This window comes from Anthonomus grandis, chromosome 11 (assembly GCF_022605725.1).
Source record: "Anthonomus grandis grandis chromosome 11, icAntGran1.3, whole genome shotgun sequence".
Taxonomy (NCBI): domain Eukaryota; kingdom Metazoa; phylum Arthropoda; class Insecta; order Coleoptera; family Curculionidae; genus Anthonomus; species Anthonomus grandis.
This window is the reverse complement of record NC_065556.1, coordinates 19667556-19695011: the sequence shown is the minus strand read 5'-3', so window position 1 is coordinate 19695011 and position 27456 is coordinate 19667556. Positions and strand designations below refer to the sequence as shown.

The 27456-nt window shown below is 30.1% G+C and overlaps 1 protein-coding gene across 3 annotated transcripts in view; it reads left to right on the top strand.

Annotated features, from left to right (window-relative positions):
• Positions 1–4420: 4420 nt before the first annotated feature.
• Positions 4421–27456, top strand: part of LOC126742405 (GATA-binding factor C-like) — a 114998-nt gene continuing 91962 nt past the window's right edge. For 2 of the 3 annotated variants that reach the window (XM_050449060.1, XM_050449058.1), the window contains exons 1-2: positions 4422–4666; positions 10040–10394. In XM_050449060.1, the coding sequence (XP_050305017.1) occupies positions 10163–10394 (232 nt within the window). In that variant the 5' untranslated portion in view covers positions 4422–4666; positions 10040–10162. Of the gene's footprint in view, positions 4667–10039; positions 10395–27456 lie in introns of all 3 variants that reach the window. The other variant, XM_050449059.1, reaches the window with a different exon arrangement.

The following is a 27456-nucleotide window of genomic DNA, read 5'->3' as shown; positions in this document are numbered from 1 at the left end:
AGCGACTTAGAGCAACGAACCCAGATCATACAAATAGAAAACGATTTAGCGAAAAAAATTTTCAAGTCTCACGAGGTACTATAATCGCTTGAATATTATTTATAATCTAGATAAACGACCTACTAAAAATTGATTTTAATGAAAAAATTGGATCACAAAGTATGATACATCGGAAGAGTGACATAATAAAATTATACACTGGTTAGACACAAACCTATAATCTATTAACACAGAAAAAACAGTGTATGTTCCATTATCTAGTACGTTATCGACCTCCTTACAAATACTCAAATTGCTATTAATTTTGAATTTAGAAACGAACCAGTCATAATTAAAAGTGCTAATTCAACTAATTACCTAGGAATAGAAATAGACTTTCATCTGAAGTGAGATAAGCACATTCAATCGTGTATAAAAAAGCTAAGGTCTTTATTATACTTGTTTAAGCAAATCACATTCATACAATAAAAATGGTGTACATTCCATTTTATATATATAGCATTATTGCTTAGGGTGAAGCATATGATAACATAATAACACCCTTAAAAATAGTACCCAAAAAAATCCTTAGAATCATCTTTAAAATTCCGATACACATTATGGTACAGATGAACTTTTTATTTGCATTGAGGTGTTACAAATAAGAGAAGAAGTAAGTCAGAATTTCACCTCCATTTACAAAGAAGTGACTTCAAATACCAGGAAAAACTTAAAAATGGCTTCAAATGCTTGGAATATTTAAGAAAAATTCAAACCCCAAAAAATTGAAAACTGTGCCTAAAAAATCTGAAGGAAGAAACTTAAATTTATCACTTCAACTGCCTGACATTAAATGGAAAATGGATTCGGAAATATAAGTAACTGAGTTTTACATATGTAAGCTGGACTTTCAAAGGCATTGAAAGTGACTTCGAATAATGACTGCAAACTCCAAGAAGAATCTTACAACTGCACCTTACATTTCGGAAGGAAGACGCTTAACATTATCACTTCAACAGCCTGGAATTAAATCGAAAATTAACGTTGGAATTTAAATGACTTAGTTTAACATAACTTTGAAAATTTTAACTGAAAGAACTTTTATTTTTTATTAACCAGTATTTTAATTGCTTTAGAAAAGTGACTTCAAATATCAGGCGGAACTTAAAAATGGCTTCAAATGCCTCAAATATTTAAGAAAGACTATTCAAGTAGTCATAAATCTGAACTATGACTATTCAAGACGTCAATAAATGTACTTTCCTCATCAGATCTTGGCCAATCTCTGTTCACCTTCAAAATAAAACGTAAAAAAGCTTTGCTTACTGAACATTTGGTTTGATGTAATAAATTCAAGTATCTTGGCTATTAAAAATTTAGAAATAAATCTAAGCAAGATATTTCTTGCTTTTTTTTTTTTTTTTCTTCTTTTCTTCTATTTTTTACCATTAATAATTAATCCATTTTCGCTCTTATTTGTGTTTTTTTTAATATTTATTTGTATTCGAATATCTTATTAGGTCTTTTTGCAATTTTTATTGTTTTTGCATTCATACCTAGTTGTAAGTTTTAGTATAGATTAGATTAATTACATTAATTTAGGCTTATATAGTACCTTGCAGCTCATGTAAGCTAAGAGGCGTCTGATTAGCCTTTTAAAACTAACCACCTATAGTGATATTTTTTTCATTAATTTCTTAGCTATTCTGTATTAGGATTAGTTTTAATAAGCATATTTATTATTATTATTATCATTATTAATATTATTATTATTATTATTATTATTATTATTATTATTATTATTATTATTATTATTATTATTATTATTATTATTATTATTATTATTATTACAACTCGGATTAAACTGGAAAAATTGAGCCAGAATTTAAACTGCATAAAAAGGATCACGTGAAATACCAGGTGGAACCTAAAAATTGCTTCAAATGCCTCAAATATTTAAGAAAGACTATTGAAGTAATTACTTCTAACCCCAAAAGGAAACTTAAAACCTCCCTTTAAACTTCTAAAGAATATAACTAAAAATTATCACTTCAACTACCTAGAATTAATTTGAAAATGAAATAATTTTACTGGAAGAAGTACCATGTATAACTTAGAAATCGCTTTAAATGCCGAATGGAAAATTTAAGAAAAATCATTCAACGAATGACTTTAAACCCCAAACGACTTAAAACGGTACCTTAAACGTCTGAAGGAAGAAACTTAAACTTACCACTTTAACTGCCTGGAATTAAATGGAAAATGAACTCTGGTACAAAAATGACTCAGTTGAACATAACTTTAAATATTTTAACAGGAAAAAGTAAGCCAGAATTTCAACTGCATTAAAAGAAATGGCTTTAAACATCAGGCCGAACTCTAAAAAATGGCTTCAAATGCCTGTAATATTAAAGAAAACTTAGTTAAATAATGACTTTAAAAAAAACTAAAACTGCACTTAAGAAATAAATTTAAAGTTATCATTTAAACTGCCTGGAAATAAATCGAAAATTAACTGTGAAAGTTGTCTTTCATGACTCAATTTAACATAACTGTGAATACTTTAACTCTGAAGAAGTAAGTCAGAAATATCAGGAATTTCATTTGCATTAAAAGAAAAGACTTCAAATGCTAGACAGGACTTGAAAATGACTTCAAATTCCTGGAATATTTAAGAAAAATGATTCAAGTGACTTCAAACCCCAAAAAAACTTAAAACTGCACTTAAGCTTCTGAAGAAAGAAATTTAAAGTTATCATTTAAACTCCCCGGAATTAAATCGAAACCTAATTCTGAAATAGAATTGACTTAGTTTAGCATAAGTCTGAATACGTTGAGGAAGTAAGTCAGAAATATCAAAATTTCAATTGCATTAAAAGAAGTGACTTCAAATACCAGGCAGAACTTTAAAAATGACCTCAAATATTTAAGAAAGACTTTAAATCCTAGGAATAGAGTTAAAACTGCACCTCAAATTTCGACAAAACGAAACATAAACTTAAATCACTTCCACTACCTGGAATTAAACTTAAAAAATGAGCTCTGGAACACAAATAAATCAGCTTAACATAATTCTGAATAATTTAACTAGAAAAAGTACGTCAGCATTTCAACTATATTAAAAGAAGTGACTTTAAATACCAGCGAAAATTAAAAAGGACTTCAAGTGCTCGAAATATTTTAAGAAATTTTGAAAGTAAAGACGTCAGATCCCAAGAAGCATAAAACTGCACCAAAAGGTATAATTCTGAATTTGGGACCCTAGAACATAAATGTTCAGCTTAAATTTTAATTGCTTTAAAAGAAATGACTTTAAACAGAACTGAAAAATTATTGCAAATACTGGGAAAAAATCTAAACTGACTTCAAATATCTGGAAGACAGAACTTTGATCATTTCAACTGCCTCGAAAAAATGAATGATAACAGGAAGACATTTAAAATATCCTCAAATGCTTGGAATAGAATATAATAAATTGAAGTATCCAAGAGCCTAAATGCTAAAAATATTAGAAAAACCTTATAGTGTTTTGAAATACCTAAAATAAAATTAAAACATGTGAAAATAAAAATGGCCATAAAATTTTTTGTCGACAGTTACGTACCTAAAAACTTATGCAGACTACTGCTATATACATGCAGATCATTAGAAAAACAGTGCAGCATGAGGAAATAAAAGAAACTGACAAAAAGTCTGACTGTTACATGACAGCAGCAGCGGCAGCAGCATCCAGGAGACAAACAATACATAGTCAAATACCCAGAATTACTTACAAGCGCTCAATATTTCACAGACAAGTGATAGCAAACAAAAGAATAACAAGCTAGATCGGCTTAACTCCAGTTTAAAAGGAGAAAGAATCAAAAAGAGAGCCAATACCCAGTCATCTACATGAAAAAGGGGGCAGACAATCGTCGATGGGCGTGGCGTCGTGATTTGTGGTCGCCATTTTGTCAAATAGTAGTGTTTTGTTAGAAAACCTTATCTTATTGGACGATCTCCCACCTTCCAGTTTTACTTCAGATCGAAGACGTACGGCTCATCTCCAGTTCTGGAACGGGCCAGACGGATACTTCCAAAACCCTTTTACCCCCAAAAGCTCCTCGGCACATCCCGGCGTCATATATGAAGTTATCCCGCTCAAAAAGTTTACACTTGCATGTCGCGAGTGTTTTAATGTTTGCCATACCGTGGGTCCTGAAAACTTGTGACGACTAAATTTCCATTTCATACTTTTCCTTCCCTACTGATGCTGCCGCGAACAGTTTAAAAATAAAATCGAAACGTCTTTAAAGTTTCACATGGGGCCGCCCATTTAGGTGGCCAAGGACCGCCCCGGCGACCGAAAGCTCGCCAATCAATTCCCCGAGCTTAGTCGAGCTTTTGCGAGCACGATCGAAGGCCGGTTGCCAAGGGATACGGTTTGAAAGCTGTTCGTCCCAAACTTAGTGCTTTCGCGCTGCTCGTAGTTGTTGTATCTGGTCCGCATGTGGGTTTAAGCTCCAGTTTTTCTTTTTTTTTTTGGTTGGTCTTAATGATGACAATGAGACTTTCGGTGGTTTGCAGAAACTGATCTGTGCGCGCGAGATCGAAACTGTGATTTTGTGATTAGATTTATAGATAATAGTAAAAGTGGGTTTTTTAGTTTCATCGTAAAACTCAATAAGGATTTATCAGGAATTGATATGTAAGTACCATTTTTGTTTCGTTTAACACCATTCGTGTTTTGTAAATTTTTCCTCTGGGGTGCATAACTTAATTGGATGCGACTTTCCAATTTTATACACTCTTATATATAATATAATACGTTTACTTGTATTTTCATTTTTTTTTGGGATCCGTCCTTTAAAAGAGATGACTAGAATATGTTTACCTGCCTTTGGAAAAAAGTGATCAAAATAGATTCTGGTTCAAAAGTTTTAATACAAGAGTCTAAATATTGCTTGGAGGGTATTTTTGGAAACTTCTTTTGAAAAAAGTAGCACATACAAAAAATGGACAATTTCCAACTATTTTTCTACCCCATGAAACTATCCATACTCAAATTTCTTATGTGTTCATCAATTGTGGGTATTCTTGAATAAATCCTATATTTGATCTGCGTCTAGAGGCTACTAACTAAAAAAAAACTCTTATTAAGCCAAAGTTTTTCAATGACTTACGTAGTTTTTTTAGATTTTAAAAATTTAGCATCCTTAAATGGGTTTGCACGTCTAAAAGCAGAGAAAAAAACATTTGTTTGAACGTTTCTCCTTTTCTACCATATTTAATCCTAGGTAACAGTGTAAGTCATATAAAAACTGGATTTTTCTCATGTAATTAGGATGCTTATATATATGACAAGCATGATGTTATTGAACATGCTTATGTCATCTTTAAATTGAGTTAACTTTCCGTAGTTTTGCTCTATGTATTCGGATCTGAAATGGGTTAATATGCCTGGAAGTAGAAAAATACTTATTTTTTTTTAACTATTTTTGTTTCTGTTTATTTCTCTAATGCCTAAATAAAAAAAAAATAAAATTAAGATGACTGTACAGGATGTAATAAAATTAATGGAATTTTAAGGGGTGATTCGTTGTAATTTTTTAAGTAAAAAGTTCATATAAAAGTATGTTCGGAGACGATTCATTTTGGAGGTACAAGATGTTAAATTTTCTTTAATCAATTTTTTATTAATATGTGAAAAACGTTTTTTAATTTTTAATTGCTTAATTTGATACAAACGCAGAAAAAATTGTGGCGTACACACAAAACAAATACATTTTAACGCCATTGTAATTATTATTTAAAATTTACACTAAAAGTAGCATCTTATTAATTAGCTTATTCGAAATTTTTAAGTTTTTAAATATTAAACCTATTAGTAATGAAGAATTTTATTTTTTTAATAAAGACCAAAAACCATTGGGAGTGCTGAAATATGAATAAAATAATATAAAAGCAAAGAACCAGATACACAAAATTCAAGCGACAAAAAGTGATATTTTTAGTTGGGTGCAATGAAGCAAATTTTTGGGCTAAATATGAGAATTCCAATAAAAATAGTTAACAAACTATAAGCATTTCACCAAATTGGGCAAACGCTTTTTTTATAAGTCAATAAAAAATAAAAAATCGTTTTATTAAAAAGTTTAAACCCTGTATCTCGAAAACGGAACATCTGCGGACATACGCTTATATCACAGTCTAACAAGTTGAAATCTATATACTTTGCTTATATGAACTTTCTTATTTAAAAAATTACAAGGGATCATCTCTTAAAATTAAAGTCATCACTTATGTTATACACCCTGTTTATATGAAAACCATATTTTTGTTGTGATCCTCTAATATCCTTATGTTTAAGTTTATTAAAGGATTTCATGTTAAAAACTGAGTAAAAAGTGCATTTTTCAATTTCTATCGCATTTCACTTTTCTGGTACGTCTAGGATTACCTTAAAATATTACATTTCTTACGTAGTTATGTCCTCCTAATATGAAAAAAATATTTTTATTATGATCGTCTACGATTTATGGGACAAATGTTATAGTCCATAGTTGAACTGGGTAAAAAGTGCATTTTTTCACTTTCAACCGCATTTCACTCATCTGCTATATCTTGAATTACCTTGAAATGTCACTTTTCTTATATAATGATGTCCACCTTATACAAAAGAAGTCATTTCATTACGATCTTTCGTACCATCAAGCCGAAAAAAATATTTACGAATGAACTTCATCATACTGACAGGCTTTGGGAAAATAAAATTGCAGGGTATTTGAATTTGCCAGGTTCTTGAAGTAATTTGGTATGTAGTCCATGACCATGATATAGAAAATAGAGGCAAAATTTTAATTTTCATTTTTATATCCCTAAATTAGACTGAAAATTATAAAAAAATGGGAATAACACTACTTCCAAGCGATCCGGATACTGCTTTTGACGTCAATCTTATATTTTTTCAACATCAGTCTAAAAAACGCGAAAAGTTATTTTCCGGAAGATATAAAAACAAAGATTAAAAATGCCTGAAATAAATAATTAGTTCCCCTGAATTCCCCTGAATTATTAACCCTGAAATAATAATTTCCTAGGAAAGATTAAAATATACATCGAATTTTTTGAATTTGCACAAAATGACTCCAAATACCTCAAAACCATGACTCAATTAAAGTTGCTCAATTTGCTTAATTACTACAGAGAGTTAGTCCAGAAATTTAAGTTTCTAAATTAAAAAAACTCCTGAAGTAATATTTTTCCTTTAAGCAAAAATGGAATTTTATTCCCGACATTTACATGACTATAAAGTGGCTCAATGACTATTGAAATGACTCAATTTTCTGATAAGTTTTTATATTTATTTAATCTACCCAATGTAATTTTTTTAAATTTAATTTTTATTAAGAAAAAGCCCTGGAAGATATTTTGTACGTCAAATGTCTGGAAAACGGTAAAAATTATTTAAAATTTCGGGAAGACATAAAAAAATATGAAAAATGCCTGGAATTAATAAATTAACTTAATTTGTTTAAGTACTGCAGAGGGTCAATCCAGAAATTGAAGTTCCAATCAATAACCATCAATAACCTCCTGAAATAATATTTTTTCTATCTATTTAGCTTAAAAATGTGCTAATGTATTATTCAACACTTTTTCAAACTTTCGAAGATTTACAATTTTTAATTCAGGTTATTACGTAAATTTTGATATGGATAATATGATAATGTAACTATTTCATATTATACAGGATGTTATTCTTCAGTATTTTTGTATCTAGCCGTAAAACTGCGAATTTTAAGGCACCATATATAATTCAAAAAAAGACTAATGCAGAGAACCTAGACATCCAAACCCAGCTTTCGAATGCTGATAAAGTAATAAAAAAGCTTTAATTAGAGTATTTTGAACAAAAAATACTGGAAATTTATTATTTACTGTAAAACCATTATTTTATTCCAGGCATTTGTATGACTCTAAAGTGGCTCAATGATAATTAAAGTGACTAAATTTAGTGCTAAATAATTAAAAATACTAAAGAAAATCAACCCAGAAATTTAATTTTCTATATCCAAACATGGACAAACATGGAGCTTTATTCCAAGCATTTGCAGGACTCTATTTGGGATATACTTGCATATGCGGGGTGTTTAAATTTGCCAGGTTCTTGAGGTCATTTTGTATGTCGTTCAGGAGTCTTTGACGTCATTTTATATTTCTTCAATGCACTTAATTTCAATTTTTCTAATTAATTTTATCTTAGAAAAATCTCTGAAAGATATTCCTTATGTTTTATGCCTGTAAAACAAGAATAAAAATATTTAAAAATGCCGAAGATAAAAAAAAATCCTGGAACACTATAGTACACTAGAATAATACGTCAAATTCCTGGAATATACCCAAAGTGACTTCAAATTCATAAAAACCACAATCCAGTTGAATTGGATCAATTTGATTAAATACTACAGAGAGTCAATCCAGGAAATTAAATTCCTGCATCAAAAACCTCCTGTAAAAATATTTTTCTTTTGGGCAAATATGCAACTTTATTCCAGGCATTTGTATGAGTCTAGAATGGCTAAATGACAATTGAATTAACTGAATATCCAAAAAAAGAAGAACAATAATAAATCAATTCCTTAACAACCTTTTGAAATCAAATTTTTCTTTTATATTCATTTATTTCTTTCATGGGACTCGGGTGGGTTTCTATATAGAAAATTGATTAAAAAATCCACCTTTTTCACTTTCAACCGCATTTCACTCTTCTGTTACGCCTTGAATTACTTTGAAATGTCACTTTTCTTATATAGCTATGTCCATCTTAGATGAAAGTAGTAATTTCATTATGATTATTCAATTGTAATTTTAACGAATTTCATATATAGCAAAAACGGGAAAATTATTTAAAATTCCCGAAAGACATTAAAAAAATGCTGAGAATAAATGTTTTTTTTATTTTCCTTAAAAACATGAAAAAGTACCTCGAAAATACAAAAAAGACTCCAAATATCTGAAAACCCCGACTCATTCAAGTTCCCACATCAAAAACCTTCTTAAATCATATTTTTCCTTTAGGAAATTATAAAATTTCTTTCCATGCATTTGCATGACTGTATAGTGATTCAATGTGCATTGAAAATACTAGAGAGCGTCATTTCAGGAACTTGAGTGCTCTGGATCAGTTCAGACTACGTTAAAAAACTCTTACGTTTTTTTTTAAAGAGTAAAAAATTTTTTTTACGTGGTTCATATCACTCAGATGGATTTCTATATCGAAAATAGGGTTGAAAGTGTATTTTTTCAATCTCAACCGAAATTTATTCTTCTGCTACGTCTTGAATTACCTTGATGTGTAATTTTTCTTTCGTGGATATGTATATCTTATACGAAAAAAGTCATTTCGCTACGATCGTCCATGATTCATAAGACTCCATGTCAAAAAGTGGGTATCAAGTTAATTTTTTTACTTTCTATATTGCACCCATCACAGATAAAAGAAAAGTATATTTTTACGACTACTTACAAACAACCGGCATAATTTCAATCTAACTCTGATTACTGTACTTGAAAAGTTATTTTTTATAAAAACAAATATTTTATTATCTCTTTTTCCTCGCATACCATTTTCTCTTTTTTCGTTAATAAATGAACGTACTTAATAGAAAAAAAACATGTATACGCCTTTTTTCAAAATACTTGATAAGGAATCACGAATAATTTCCATGCAATTTGAAATATTATTAAATATACTTTATCATCTTCATTGATTGACATAAGAAAGAATTTTAAATTCCTGGCATGTCCAACTTAAAATCCAGAAGAAAATTCCCAGGAGAAACCCAAATGAGTATAATAGTTGCTGCCCTATGCGACTGTTAATGTCTAACCACTAAAATAGTTCAAATGAACATTTAAAATCAGTTTGATAATCTCTCACGTTACTAATCAGGGTCTAAGTCTGATAAGCCAAAAACCTTTACAAAACACGATGACGTATCCATTTCAAGTACCACGATAAGATTAATTCTCAAGCACGAAATAAAAAAAATTAACGAAAATTCTAATTTTATTTCAGATTTGCACTGCAGGACTATGGCACACTAAGAAAGACCTTAATTGCCCTCCAAAAATCAAACCAAAAAACAAAAAAATCGTTTTTTTTTCGCGAGTGTAAGTGTTCAACAATAAACTGTACCCCATGATTATGGAGATGACGAACGAGTACGCGGTTGGGAAGTGGTACGAAGGACCGAGGTCCGGCACGTCCGCGAGCCCTGCGCAGGGCAGTTTAGAAAGTTCGGGAAATTCGTCGGATTTGAACTCGAGTGTCGCCGAGCATATGGGGGCGTTTTTTCTTGACCCTAGCGGCTCTCAAAGGGCGAGGTACTACCATCAGAGTATGCACGCCCCATACGGAGGCGTAAGTCATGGTAAGTTTTATTTTTATGTATACTTTAAGAAACATCTATATAATAATAATAGAGCGTTTATTAACCCGTAAAAAAAAGAAACATTTACATTGATTATAATTGTTATAATAAGTATAGAAGAAAAATCAATAAGACAAGCTAGTAGGCCGGATTATCAGCTTTATCTGTCTTACAAGAGAGCAGTTGAAGCCGACACTATATTAACGAAACATAAGATATAACTATTATTATAGTAGGGGCCCATGAAAAATGAAAATTAAGTAGTTAACAGCCTTCCTATGGTACCCAACTCTAACTAGTTAGGATAAAATTATAAGAATTTAAGCATCAAATATTAGGGGAGAGGAGAGGAAGGGAGATGAGGAAGGAATATCAGATTTACATAAGTTATTAGAAATAATTTAATGGAATATATCCAGATCTAGGTGCAATTAGTATGTATTAACACCACGACACCAGATTAAATACTTTGGGTTGATAAGAAAAATCCCAAAATTCATATTTATTAATACATGTCGACAAATTATATGAAAAAGATCTTTTGAATATTTCTTTAGTATGAAAACTGTGATTAGTGTAGATATATTCTATAAACAATTTTATTAGCCAAGTAGAGTGGAGTTTTGTATTTTAAAAGTTTGAAAAAAAAACATAAGGAGTCTTCCTTTTGTTCTGCATATTTAGCCAATTTATTTCTTTTAGCTTATGGAAAATGCGCTCATGAATTCTGTAACTTTTGAATTCTTTAAATATCCGAAAAGTCCAAACAGAATCCATAAATTTATCACAGAAAGTTATAGGTGAAAGCACTAAGCTTCCCCATAACATTTTTTTTATATCTTGATTTAGATAGTTTTCATTTGGATATAACAGTCTTAATACTAACTAATTTCTATTTCTTCTTTCTTTTTTTAGACTCTAAGTTTAAACATACTTGCTCTTTATACCTCCCTTAAGTCTACATTTTTATCAGAGTTTCTTAATTATATCAAATTAGAACTAAGTTCTATGTTTTCAATATTATTTCTTATGCTTTCGCTATACAAAATTAATGAAATCTACTTTGTAGGGTTAAATTTTACTATATGCTCAGTAGCTGCTTGAAATAGATTTTTTAAATCAAAATTAATTTGAGCACACAATAGAATTTGAGAGCTTGAAAGAAAAATACACCTGTGTGTTGTCTGCGTACATATGACGGTTACGATATTTTATTGATTTAAAGAATTAAGAGGTATATAACATATAGAGCAATAGAAGTTCTATTTGTAAAAAATGAAGAAATCCATTTAATGGATCCGTCACTAAAATTAAAATCATGTAAGATAGATGTCAAGATTTCATGGTTTACCATATCAAACGCCTTAATAAAATCCAACAACATCAATAAATTTATCAAGCTTTTATCCAGACCCTTGAGGATATCTTCATATTCTCATGACGAATTCGTAATTAGTTACCACTTTTGTTGGTTATTACTATTTCAGTAAATATCAATTTAGAAAATATTATCTTATATGTTCAATTAATCAAAAGAAGAAGAAAATAGACTTATTCACGTACTTTGAAGAAATATGACATTAAATCTATGACCATACCTTTCGTTATATTTCATTTCATCTTATTCCAACAATTCTACTTAAGATATAATAGATTTTTTATACACCCAGGAATTAAGGTTTTATCTTTCGACCTATGAGCTCGATTCTCGATTCTCGTAATATCGTTTCTAAGTTTATTTTTTACTGAAATTCAAAGGAAAAAAGATCTATTTATTTATTCTATCTTATTTGAACCATCGTTTCTCCAAATAAATCTACCATAGTTATTAAGGTAAATCAAATATATAATAGTGAAAAACAAAGAAATGGAAGATTATAAACATAATTTAAACTATTTTTAATTTAATTTATTTAAACATGTCATGTTCAGATAATTTACAGATATTTTTTATTGCACCTAGATTGTATGTGCAAAATCCAAGAGAGTTAAATTAATTTCTTTCATTATAATATTGGAAATACTTAGTTTTTATACAACAACGTTAAAGTTCTAATATTGTATTTATAAAAACAGTTATTTAGTGTTATTTATTTTGACAAATTATTATTATTCTCTAGTTTATTTTTCACAATATTTAAAACTTTGTAGTCAAAAAAACATTTTTCGAATTTCAATATGCTGCTTTAAAGAACTAATAAATTGCCTAGGAACAACAAAATAATAAATAAATTGACAAAAGAAAATGTTCCTATCATAAAAATGTGCATTATTCCCACTAAAAAATAAATTAGGATAACTGAAAAAATAAAATATAATCCATCTTATAATTTTATGAACTAAATAGTCCTCTCTGCATATATAGTATATAATATATAGAATGCCACTTTCTACTGATATATATACGAATTACTGACGCTTCAATTCAAAATTTAAAAAAAAAATTATAATTTTTGACGAATGGGGAGTGTCAAAAAATAATTAAATAAAAACACTTTTTTTAATGTAAAAAAATTAAGTATGTACCTAAAATAAAACCTTATATCGAATTACCTAATTAAACATAGGTATATAGATCAAGTGGTACATTATTTACATACAACTATAATTAATCTACATTGATACTACACTTCTGATAGATAAAAATTAATTTTTGAAAAATGAGCCCTAGTACTTAGATTGTAGTACTTTTAAGAAATTTTAATAAAAAAAAAGTATTTTTTAATTTTAATTCTTTAGATATGTAAAATGGTAAATGCGCAGTTTTTTATTTGAGCATCTGTAGTTTTCATTGGAGGTCATTATATCTAAGCTAAGTTTTTTTTTTTAAATTAATTAATGATAATTAAAAAATATTCCTAGAACTTAAATGGGATTTTCAGTTAACATTAGGGAAACTCTTAACAGACAAATTCATATATGAAGAATTCTTGTAGCTTATGGGAGCTAGACCTAGAAAAGACTTAAAATAATTGGAGTACAGTACTTTGATGCGGTACTTCTTCAATGAATTTTCATATATAAAAAAGAATTTGAAGGAATTTTAGAGCATACATTCTAATATATGAAATATTTGTTTAAGGGCAAAATTAATGAGTTGTTTTGGTACTCATTAAAATATTAATTTTTCTAAAAGTGGGAACTGTATACATGATAATTCAAAAATTATTCCTGGAATTTTAGCGAGATTTTCACTCAAAATCAAAGCCATTTCTATCAAATAATTTCATACATGAATAATTTTTGTAGCTTAAGAGCTTTCTGAGTTAGACTAAGATTTACGAGATCTAGAAAAGGAGTTATATTTGTCTTATTTAAAATAATTTTTTTTGCAAGAATTTCTATTCTGTCACTTATAAATCAAAGATTATAGCTGCAAATTAAAGGATTTTTACTCAATTTCTACACAAGCAACAGAAAAATTTTCTGAGTTAGACCCACATATTCGAGGGCTGGCCCCCGGTCATTTGCCAATGAATTTTTGACATTTTCTTAAGCCAATTTAACATAAAATTTAACATATCTTTGGACAAGAATCCAGAAAGAGAAAAGGCTGATATCCAGTAATACAGAATTTCTTTTAAAAACATCTTTAACTAGTATCAGTGTTTAAGCAAAAAGAGATGGAAAACTAAACCTACTTCTTTTAATAAAAATACGCATTTTTAGTTCATAAGGAAATTAAAATAAGCTGTTGTTAGAAAAACATATTATTAATTTATTAATAAGTTGATAGCATCAGTAGGTATGATGCTTTATTTAATTATAGTAAGCAGCTTTGTCTTATCGAGCATCTAATCTGAGCATCGTTTTTTAAGTATATACATGATAATTAAACTCCAACCAACAATAATTTAGGTTGAATTATATAACTGGATTGATCATAAAATCCCCGACCAATTAAATTTGTTTACTTAAACTTAAATATTTACGGTCGTTAGTGGATACTGTGGTACTTTTTTCGTATAATAATTTACCGTCCGGACTCCTTTAACTTTAAAATTCCCCGCATTCCTCACGATTCCTCGCTTCCAAGAAAAGTCGGACGGTTTTAAGAGCCCCGACGGTAAAAGTTATAAATAATAAAACTACCGAATATAAATTCAAGCTTGTTACTGACAGTCCACGAGACGCCGTTCACTATTGATTTAATAAATTTTAAAAGTTTTATAATGTGTGTTTTATTTTGGTTTTATAGCGGTCGAACGGACGATCCTACACAAAACATGAAAAAAAAGAGAGAAACGAAATGCGACGGGTTCCCACAAGTGTCGTAGTTCATTTGAAAAGGGTTATCGGTGATGTGTTTCTTTATTTTGTCTGTTAATTAATTATTTGGTTTATTAAATTTGATTTAATTCAATTAGATTTTCTTACCAGGTGGCATGCAAATCTATTTTATCTGCATAACTTAATTGGGCCCGATGCATATTTTTTTTATGTGGTTTCATTTAAATCAATTTACTTTTTTTAAGGAATAATGTCACTCTGTAGTATTTCGACTGGGCTCAATTTTGCGTTAATTAAAATACGCTTCTTCTGTACACCATGTCAGAGGATTTATTGTAAAGAATGTTTTTTGGGCGTAAATTGCCACATTTTTTGCACACATATACAGAAATGTCTATTCTTGTTTAAGTTCTTAATTTACACAAAAAAACTCAAAATTCACAAAAAACGCCACATACACGTACGATCATATCGACGACGCTACTAACCTTAAAAAAATTAAGATGTTCTAGAATATTCGACGGGACCAAAAATCTAGCAAGTCATAGTGTAATGTAATGCAAAGTTTCCAACGTGACCATAATGGTTAAATTACCAACCACTTTTTAATAAATCCTATATCTCTAAATCCGTTGCCATTCTGCTATAGAATTCAGCACTTCTATCAGCAAGTCAAATATTTTGCCCTTTATTTGGTGAATTTGAAACGGCTTGCCATTCTAACATCACATTTCAGCACCTTTTCGTAATTGAACTTACATTTGAAAGCAGAACCTTAAGTATTTAATCTACAACCGTAATCTTAAATAAAAATACCCAAGAATCTAGTGTCTAAAACGAAAATTTACTTTGAGTAGATTTCCTATTTATTTAATTTTTTTTTAAATTTTAAGTAATTGATTCGTCTAGGTAATAGGGCAATTTTGTTGTTTTTTTTTAAGAATCTATTTCTGGAGTTAAGATAAGCATGCTCTGAATATTTTACCATTTTATTTACCATAGAATTCAGCACTTCAATGAACAGATCCGAATATTCTGACCTTTATTGGTGGTTATTATAATTCCAACATCGTATTATGCTGGGATGTTTCATTTAAAGTTCTTAAATGTTTATCTGAAAATGAAAACGTAGGTACATAATATTTAACTTATAATCGTAAGGAAAATATTAAAAAATGGTGAGGAAATTGTCCATACTTGCAGTGAAGTCTCAGGTTAAGGTAAAATGAAAATCCTTCAGTCTCCCTCCACTTATTTAAATAAGTGGAGGCAAGAAGAAAAAATAAGAAAAGAACCCCACTTATTTTCTTAAATAAGAAAATAGGTGGAGGGAGACTAAAGGATTTTCATTTTACCTTATTCAAAAATGGTTATTTTATTAAACCAAAATTAAATTTGTGTGCTTTTATGGGCAATGGTATCATTAACTGTTTTGTCACTCCCATAAAAAATAATTCCTGAAATAAAAAAAAACAATCTTTACCTCTGAATTCGTTGCCATTCCACCCTAGGACTCAACACTTCTTTCAACAATTACAATATTCTGACCTGTATTTCGTGGGTCGGATGTGCCTTGCCATTCGGGCATCGTATATTTGAAGATATGAAATTAGATAAAAAAGAGAATATTCATATAAGAAATTATTTATTAAAAATCGCATAAATTTCTTCAGAAAATCCTTATTTAAATTGAAAGAATAGTTTGTAAATTATTATAGGTAGAATTTGAAACTGTGGAAAAAAATGCTTTCCAGTATAGGTTAACAAAAACTACCTAAACTGATTTTTAAGTCTCGTTTTTAGATTTTCACAGGTAAAACCCTCATAAATCTGAATCTAACTATTTGAACATCGGTTGACAGATAAGAGCCATGAAGTTTGACAACCATGGCAATTTTGACGTTTGTCTGCATTACAAACAAATGATTAACAGAAATGTCGTCCTAATAACTTAAGAAATATTAATTTTTTACATGATATTGATACAAACATTTCTTACCATCTCACTCTTTCCTCGTACAAGGAGATCCTTATTCTAGGTTGATAAATGACAGCCATGAAGTTTGACAATGTGACAGTTTTGACATTTGTCTGCACTACTATCAAACGATTAAGAAAGATGTCGTCCTAATAGTTAAAGACACATAAAAGTAATTTAAGTAAAATCTGCATTTTTGTGACGAATTCATAATGAGTTTCTTAGTTTGTTGGGTGTTGTAGGGTTTCACTCTGTTTAGAAAAACTGGTATAAAGCTGCGTATTGATAAATTTTAAAATTTTTTACACAATTTGGGCTCTATAACAAACATAAATAATAAAAGTGTTCCCGGGATCGAGCTATGTGCTACGCCCCTCTCGAGAAACAGAAATTTTTAGAATGGAAGTAGGTAAATTCTTTATTGAATGACCAGCTTCGACACCAGATTTCTCATTTCTGGATTTTTTATAGTGGCATCTAAAAGTAAACCTTTACCTTACTGAACGGGAGAAATAAGAAGAGTACCATAGCCATACATCATTTTGAAAAGAACTCGTAGATGTATAGTAAGTAGTATTAGGCACAATTTAAAAATTTAATTAACCTTATTTTAAACCAACATTTTACAATACAATTAATTACTAAAAGATAAATACAAGACAATTTTAATAAATTAATTTTAGCTAGTAAGTTACTAACGCTCCCCTATTTACCAATCTTTAAGACACTGTTGTCAAATAAAAATCCCATGTTACTTGGTTTAATGACTTTTTATTAATAATTATTCTATTCTTACATTCGGTTTGATTTGAATATACTTTTTGACAGTTCAGGAATAAACTGGTGTTATTGTACTCAATATTCTGGGATGTTATTACTCCATTTATTATAATGCTTACTAAACTATTTTAAGGTGAATGTACTTATGGTAACCTAAACCTAACCTAATAAATATGCTTAGGGTACGTCACTGTTATAATTAATTGTTTATTACTATTATAGATTTCGCCCTAATAAGTAAAGAAACATTATTTGTTTAAAGTGATATGGATAAAAAAATTTCATAGTATCTCACTGTTTCTTTGTCCAACGACCTATTAGTTTCCGGTTGACAAATGACAGCTAGAAAGTTTGACAACATGACATTTTTGACATTTGTCTATATTACGATCAAACGATTAAACCAGATGTCGCCCTAATAGTTAAAGAAATATTAATTATTTTATATGATATGGATACAAAATTTTACTTGTACTTGTAAGTATACAAGTACAAGTAAAATTATGTAATACTTGTCCAAGGACATTGTTGTTCTCGATTGACAAATGACAGCCATGAAGATTAGCAAACATGACAGTTTTGACGTTTCTCTGCATTACGATCAAACGATTGAGGGAGATGTCGCTCTAATACCTAAAGAAACATTAAGTTTTTTTATAAATCTCACTCTTTCCTTATCCAAGGATTTAAGTAAAATCAGCATTGTTGTGACGAATTCATAGTTACTTATTTTGTTGGGTTTTACATCACTGTTATAAATATTTGTTTATTAATATTATAGATGTTGCCCTAATAGCTAAAGAAACATATATATATTTTTTAAATGATATGGATAAAAATTTTCATAGCATCTCACTCTTTTCTTGTCAAAGGACGTCGAGGTTCCCAGTTGACAAATAGCAACTATAAAATTTGATATGTGTTAACATTGACAAACGACCGCTATGACGTTCATATAAAACGCCAAAAGATGCCACGCCCAAATAAAAATATCAGCGACTAAAAAATGCCAAAAAATTTTTAAATAATTAAATGTTAATAGATGAATTTTAGAAAATAAAAAAAAGTGATAATCGTTAGTAGAATGTAAAAATTTTTTTTAAGCTAATAGAGATAGCAGAAAGTTCTTAAGCTACAAAAAATCTTCATATATAAAGTCAATTATTAGATATTGTATAAAGTTTTTATGAAAATGTCGATTAAATTGGAAAAATTATTTCTGAATTATTATGGGTAGAATTAAAACTTTTAGAAAAATGCGTTTAAGCATAACTTCAACAAAACTAATTTAGCTCATTAAATTTTGCACCTTCACAGGTATTTTCCACGTACAATGTATGCGACCGATTATTTTTCTAAAGTGCCTGAAACATTTGATAATTTTTCAAGTATTAAAAAATTATTTTAATTCAGAATTAAGAACTAACTCTTAATTATCACTGATAAAATTTCAATTTCTGATTAAAAAATCCATTTTTAGGAACCAAGTGTCAGCCCTCTTCCATACTGAGCCACGATAATAAATAAACACAAAAAAAGATAAAATTATTGAGTAGGCGACGGCAAGATCACCAAACTTAAGTTCACTTGACATCAGTCTGTTTAATGCATAATTTATCGCCTACTGTACATACGTTAAATTATGCATAGTTTATTTTAAAATTATGCATAAAATAATTAGTTTCCTGGCTCGCTTACCATTTTTTCTTTTATCCAAGAATGCGGGGAAATTTATACCCAATTAGCGATGTTTGTTAGTTCAAAATTTCGAATTTTCCTTCATTTAGGTTCTGGCCAGATAAATTAACCTACGAATTAAGCTTTATGGAGGGTCATGCTATAAAAACATAAAAATGCTCAAAAATTCAAATTTTTCTCCAAAAAAACTTTCTTTGTTCAAAAAAAAATTCATTAAAACAAACACAACACATGCTAATTATTTCGTAATAAAAAATCCTCCTCGTTTGTTTTCATTTCATATTAAAGGCCACTCGGCCAAAAATGCCGTCGAATCCGATCTTATCGCGCTCACTTCCTTCCTGATTATTTAAATAACAAAATCGCTGTACCTGGGTGTATTATTACTAATAAAGGAATATATTAATACGGCTAATAATGGTAATATCATGGGTTTTGTATGGATAAAAACGCGAACAGAATGGCTATTTTATGGTGATTTGTTGTAAGTTGATTGCCGTGTGCGACGCGAGCACCATTTATATGAGTTCAACCATATTTGTGCTGTCATCCATGCTGGTCTAGGTCAGTCAATTTATGTGAAAAAGTTTTTTTTTAATGAAACCTTATTGAAATCCCAAAAATAGTTTTTGTAATAAAATTTATTATTTTGGCACTCAGGAATCCTTATATACTCCCTTCTCCCAGAATTTTGTCGATATTTTTGAACTCTATTAGAGTGTAAAGTTGGGTTGATCTACGCCACTGTTTGACGCATGTACAAACTCAAAAAAAGGGGAGCCGATATATAACGAAGCACGAAAATGGGCCTATATACATACATAAACCACTAAAAGCTTCCTGCGTGTGAAAATAATTTATGAAAACAGCGGGAGGGCGCTACGAGCGGGGGCAGTGATTAATTTTTGGTAGTAGTGCAGTTGCTTAATGGGATATTTATTGTTTGACTGAGTTTTTTTGCTTGTACGTTAGCTTTACTAACAGATATGGGGAACTGATAGTTCGAGACTGTACGTAATAATTAATTAGCAATTTGGTCTTTGTCTCTTTTAATGGTTTAACCATATTTTAACTTGCTGGACAGAAAAGGTCTGTTTTGGTCCTTGGAGGCGAGAAATTTAAAAATAAGTAAGAGTTGACTTTTTTAGTATATTCAATAACTAGAAGTTTGTAATAAATTTATAGGGGAACGTAATAAAATATCTAGGGATGCGTGGAAAATACGATGTTACATTAGCTACATTTTTGATGAAAATATTAGGAGGTTAGGCAATACATAAGCAACTAAGGATTAGATAAAACGGTGGTATTGTATATTTCTCTGTTTATTGGGGTAATGTATTTAGAAAATGTGTAATAGTTCATTAATTTCTTAATAAATAACTAGAGGTTTGTAAAAATAAAAATATTTAAAATATTATCTAGGTTTAGTGAGCATCAAGTTCTTGTAAGATAACTATCCCAAAAATAATTGATTCTATGAAAAGATGAGAATTAACCATTTTTATATAGCAGTTTAATGGGTCATCAATTCCTTTTAGATCAAATAACTCAAAAACTATTGATTCTATAAAATATGTTTAAGATATCATTTTTATAAAACTGGATTTCTAATTTTACGTTCTAGCTATTTTTTATTATTAAGTATATGAAGAAATTGTTAGCAATCATTGTTCTAGAGCAGGATTTAAATAATATTTTCAGATCGAAGCAATTTTTTGCATGAACTAATATGAATAAAAATATTGTAAGAAATTTCTAAGGTTAATGGACCTTAATTTCTTCTACGTAAAATATCTCAAAAACTATTTATTCTATAACATTATTTTAAATTAAATTAAATTACTTAATTCTTAAGCATCATTTTTGAGTAATTTTAATATTATATAGGGGAACGTAAGAAAATATCTAGGGGTGCGTCGAAACTGATTTTATATTAGATTTATTTTTGGTGAACTAAAACATAATTAATGCATAAGCAAGCAAGAATTAGATTAAATGGTGCTATTGTATATCTCTCTATAGATTAGTATAATGTATTTATAAGGTGTGAAACATTTCATTATTTTTTTAATAAGTAACTAGAGGTTTGTAATAAATATTTGAAAAATTATCCAGGGTTGGTATAAATATCATAAAAATGATTGATTTTGTGAAAACATTGTAATTAATCATTTTTATAGAGCAGGATCTAAGTGATATTTTGAATTCGAAGCAACTTTTGACCGAACTAATAGAAATAAAAATATTCTAAGAAAAGAATTATGCAGATTTAATTGTCACTTAGTACTTTTAGGCCAAATATCTCAAAAACCATTGATTTTATGGCCAAATTCTTAAACATTACTTTTGTAGAGCATGAAAAAATTGTAATTGATAATTTTTATAGAGCAGGTTAATGGGCAATAATTTATTTGACTCTGACAAATTGTTCTAGGAATAATCTCTAATAATGGTTGTGATGTTCAATGCTTTTAAATTAAGAATAAAGTTGTCTTTCGTTTTCGTTCAAATGCCTGGAATAAGTGCCTTAAATTTATTGTCGCAAATTAAGAAATTTATTCCAAGCAATTGACTATTTTATAACAATCTGTCAATACTATGCACTTCTTCTATCTTTATTTAACTGCTTTGAACAAATAAATGCTTTGATTTTATTTTACTTCCATGCAGCAAATTAATGACTTTTATAAATGTAGTTTTCTAAGCAGAAGCTAATTGGTAATTAGTTTTATTTTACCTCCAGGTCTTTAAAGACATTTAATTATATTAAATTTAATTGACTAAATTAATGCAAAATTAAGTGATTTTCATTTAACTGCCTTAATTGTATTTTACTTCGAGGCGGTTAAGAGTTGATTATTTAGGCACGGTTCTAATCAAAGCATATTGGTAAGATTACTTTTAATTTTCGCTCACTATAAATATATTGATTAGGCCTGGAAAAAGAAAAATATTTAATTTTCCTAAGGATCAAATTCTTTCATTGAAAATTTAATGTCAAATCAACTTCCCTATTTACATATTTTTTTAATAATTGAAGCCACATAATTTCTGGCTTTTGTGTATAAGAAAAATCTAGGTAAATTCCATGCTTGCGTAATTTTAAGTCATAGAGCTACATTAAAATAAAGGAAAATTACGTCAATTTCTTTAATTTCAATCCGAATCTCTACAAAAGAATTTGGTATACTAATCTTAAAATTCCTTAAAAGTATGAACGAGCTCAACATTCATTAATAAATTTAAGGTGTGTCATCTTGTTTATAAACCGTTAATGAGCTTATAACTTCCTGTCGTCTTCACATGCGAAAGCCTTTAATAATAATCACTTGTTCTTCCTATTTACTTACCCAGTTACGACGTATAAGAACTAAACTGACAAAAGTAAGTAACTAACACCTACTTATGGTCATTTAAGATCATATCGGCCGATGTTTGGCTTCCAAACGTCCCATAAAGTATAAAAGATCGACACATTACCACCAGCATCTAAACCAACGTACAGGCGGTTAGATAATCGAAGTAAATGGGCGGGTATGCTTATATCTAAAAATGTGCTGAGGACGATAAGTCCGAAAATGATAGTAATCATCTTCTGGCAAAGCTATACTTATTATACCCCACTTACAACGAGATTTTTTTTTTATTAATTCGATAATATTGGTTATTAGGTTTTTAATGCCCGGCTCGTTCGGCGAGCGTATTAATTCCGAGAGGTCGTGTCCCGTGAACTCGATGTTATTGTCCAAAAGTAGTACCTCGAGAAAAGATTGCTTTTTAACGGTTAATGGGAAGACACACCGCAACACGTATACAACGAGAGGGAATTTTAATTACGGGGTTTCGATGCTCGTTTTGCTCATTCGATTTTTCGATAATGCATTTTCGGACAAAATGTTCGTGGACTTCATTAAGGCGAGTTATTAAAAAAGTTTTAATCTTATGGTGGTTTTACTGATTGAAGTCGTTTAAATTGGACTTTTTTTTTTTGATGGAACGTTTTTAATTACGTTTTTGCAGCACTTACATATTAACATTGTTTTTTTTCAATGGCTATTGTATTATATGCCAAGTGACGAATTTTCTCATAAATTATCATATTTTTCTTGAACGAATTATAGTTCATTTCTACCCATCAGCGAAAACTATTTCCACCTATACGTAAAATTTAGTAAAGCTGCAAATTTCGTAATTCAATTAATTACTTATATTAATTTAAAATGTGTATTACTTTATTTAGTATAATTGGTATTAAATTAATCGTAAAATGCAAATTGTTCATAATTAGACTGGATATGACTCCCATTTTCTTATTTATGCAAATTTGAAAATTTTACCCCTTACTAATATATTTTTAATAAGTATTGCATTTTTTCCAGTTTGACATATTGTTTTATTTGACAATATTGTCTATTTCCCTGAATAATTTTTCTATACTATTCATTAATTGAACAAAATAAAAGATTGAAGCATTGAAAATTCAAAATTTTTATTTCTGTTAATACTTACCAACCTATCTGCCGGTCGCATTTGCTTATTCCGTGCATCTGAAACATTTGTTAAAGCTTCTACTAAAGTCGTAGATCCATAGATCATAGGTAACTCAAATGCGATTGCTCCAGTTTTATTTATGAGTTCCACGGGCTTGGATAAATCTACATTTGGGTAATCCAATAAAACCGCTATTGCTCCAGATATACAGGGTGTTTCAGAACTATGGGATCAAACTTCTAGGGGTTATTCAGTATAACAGTAGAATCCATTTGAGTAAAGGAACCCATGTCCGAAAATGTGTCACTACGCCACTACGGCCCTAAGACGCGTTTAAATTTAGAAAAAATATTAATTACCTAAATAGGATCAGATGCATTTATTTTTACCTTTTGTATATGATACCATCACAACACATGTTCAAAATGTATTCCTCCAACCTCAATACACCGATTTAAACAACGCACATGATTTCGGCGGACTTCACTAAAAATTTGATCCTCGTTTTGAATGATTTCAAATGCTGCTGTTATTCGTACAATTAAGTCTAGCTCTGATGGAGTTTCGTAGACTAAAGATTTTACATGTCCCCACAAGAAAAAAATCGAGCGACGTTAAATCGAGTGACCTAGGAGGCCAAGAAACTGCTCCACCTCTGGCAATCCAACGGTGCCCAAACCGCTGAGCCAAATACTCGCGTACTTGTACAGCAAAGTGAGCCGGCGCTCCATCATGCTGAAACCACATTTGCTGTCTAACGTTTAGTGGAACATTTTCAAGGAGTTCTGGGAGAAAGTCCTGTTAACCGTTCCGGTAGAAGGTATGGCCCAATTAAATAATCATCAACAATGCCTGCCCATACGTTTACAGACCAACAGATGATGTTTTCTTGGAAAAATTGCATAAGGATTTTCTTCGTCCCAAACATGGCTATACCTACTATTAAAAATACCGTCTCTTGTGAAAGAGGCTTCATCGGTCCACAAGACATATCTTAAAAAATTTGGTTGTGCAATGATCCAGAAGCCATCGACAAAATTGAACTCTAGGATGATAATCGGCTGCAGTCATACCTTGAACTTTCTGGAAGTGGTAAGGATGGAGTTGTTGCTCGTGTGGTACCCGCCAGACAGAAGCGTTACTCGTATTCATATTGTTAGCGACGTCACGTGTGCTATTTGATGCTTCATCGGCAACTCGCTGAAGCACCTCTTTTTCAAATTCGACCGTTCTTCTGGTTCGAGCAATACCAGTATCATGCATTTTGGTCTTAAACATGCCTGTCTTAGCGAGCCGCCGATGAACCGCAATACACTTTTTGTATCCAGGATGCTGTCATTCGGGATAACGTTCATGATACAACCGCGATGCTGCTCGTGCATTGCAGTTTGTTGCTCCGTATGCCAAATGCATATCCGCCAATTCTTGATTTGTAAAGTTTTCCATTAGCAATAAATGTTTAAAAATTGTAAGCTATAAAATTTTTAAACATGACATTGAGAATTGACATTGATAAACGTTGATTTTAAACAACTGTTGTTATGGTATCATGTACAAAAGGTAAAAATAAATGCAGCAGATCCTATTTAGGTAATTAATGTTTTTTATAAATTTACAACCCCCAGAGGTTTGATCTCATAGTTCTGAAACACCGCGTATATTCTGGGATCGGAAAGTTATTCTGGAAAAACAGTTTAATTATTTTACAAAAATACTTAAATTCTTACCCTCTTAAAATAATGAAACAGGCTTGCCGCAATAGCTGTACAAACTACACAACTGAATTTGGTTTTTGTTTAATTTTTAATATTTTCCACCAGTGGTATACATTCTGTTTTGTGTTCACTAGTCTAGGTATACAAGTTTTCACCAGTATACTTAGTTCCATGTAAAGCATTTATATAATTTGGCTTTAGTTGATTGGTTTCGCTAATTCTTCCGAACGATAAAAATAAAATTTCCAAATAGAGTATGACTAGCTTAAAAAATCTTACCTAAAATCAGAATGTTTAATAAGGAATAAAATTTGCTCAAATCCTTACAAAATTAATTATCTTAAACAAAGTTACTCTGAGCGACTTGATAAAGATATACCTTTTTTAAGTAGTATATTCCAATCGGAGTGTCGGCGAGAGAGCTCTCTAGGATGTACACATAAATTAACATTGTATTCGAAGTTTTCTACACTAAAAACCATTACTAAATTATGTGCTAATATATTTCTTTTTGTATGAATTATTAAGAGATAATAAAAATCATCCTGTATTTTGGTTATTACAATTTTCCGACTAGACAAATTTGGTCAAATCTTAATATTTTCAAGGAAATGATGTTGCCCTGATGTCCCCTAAGTTATGGGACATCAGGTATATGTATATTGCTTTGCGTGATTTTAACCTGAATAAAGAATTTGAAATTAAAAAATTAATATTCAGTAAGGATATTAAAATGAATTATTACGTGGACCTAGATCTGGCAAAAAGCCATTCTATAGAAACTTCTATTGTAAAAGGCACGAAAAATAAGACAACGTTGACAAAAAGGTGGTTTTACCTTATAGAGAAAGAAAAACTTCATAAGCGCCAATGAAACTAGTGAAATAAAAAAATCACATTAAAACTAAAATCTCACTTGACGAATACATACACAGGTTGTTATTTAAGTATCTGGCCAAACTCCAGGAGATGATTCTATGTGTAATTTCAAGATGAAAAGTTCACATAAACATAGGTCCAGAAATGCTTCATTTTCAAGATGCAGGGTGTCAAACTTTTTTTAAAAATCGATTTTTCCTAAATATCTTAATAAGCTTTCAGTCCATTTTGTCAAAACTAAAAAAAAAACTATTTTTAGATCTACCCTTAAAAATTTATTTCAATAAAAAAATTTTAACAATAAATAACACCTGACTTATAATAGTTGCTGAAAATGCCCTCCTTCAACCTTAATGCAAACATTAGCTCGTCTTAACATTGATTGCCGAACTCGTTAAAATATTCCCGGCGTATATCTTATGTAATCACATAAATCCCATATCTGTTGGATTAATTATTCTTCTTCAGTGTTGACTGGATTTTTGTAAACGAGGGACTTTAAATGCTCCCAAAGAAAAAAATCTAACGGATTTAAATCCGGTGATCTAGATGGTCATGACTGTGACCCTGCGCGCCTGATCCAGTTTTCTCCAAAAGTTGTATCCAAAAATTGGCCAGATACTATGCTGAAATGAGGTGGAGCCCCATCATGCATGAGCCACATTGCTCCTCTTACTTCCAGCGGGACATTTTCTAATAGTCCAGGTAAAATGAATTCCAAAAAATTAGGATATTCTTGACCATTTAATCTCGGGAGTGAAAAATGAAGTCCAATGAGATAATCATCTACAATACAAACCGAAACATTTACGGAAAACTGTTGCTGTAACCGCATGGGGATTTTCTTCAGTCCAGATATGATTATTGCAAAAGTTCATAATTGAATTTTGGGAGAAACACTCTTCATCGGTAAATAAAATACGGGATAGAATTCATGGAAACGTTACCTGTTGTTGCAAAAGCCAAGTACAAGTCGTTGGGAAAAATCGGTAGGTAATAACGTTTGAACACGCTGTATGTGGTAAGGATACAGTTGATATTCTCTTAAAATCTGCCATTCAGTAAAGCGAGAAATATTTAATTCATCATCCATAGCTTCCTCAAATGTGTCTTTGTAAATTGAATCATTTTCCAATACTAGTGTGGGGGTGAGGGCAATAAATTTATGAGAGAAAAAGGATAATAAAAATGAACATACCATAGGCTGGTTGATTCCTTTCGTCTATATACTTGAGCTGCCCGTCACTCCCGCTACCGGCCGGTATTTTCGATAATCGGCGAGTTTTTA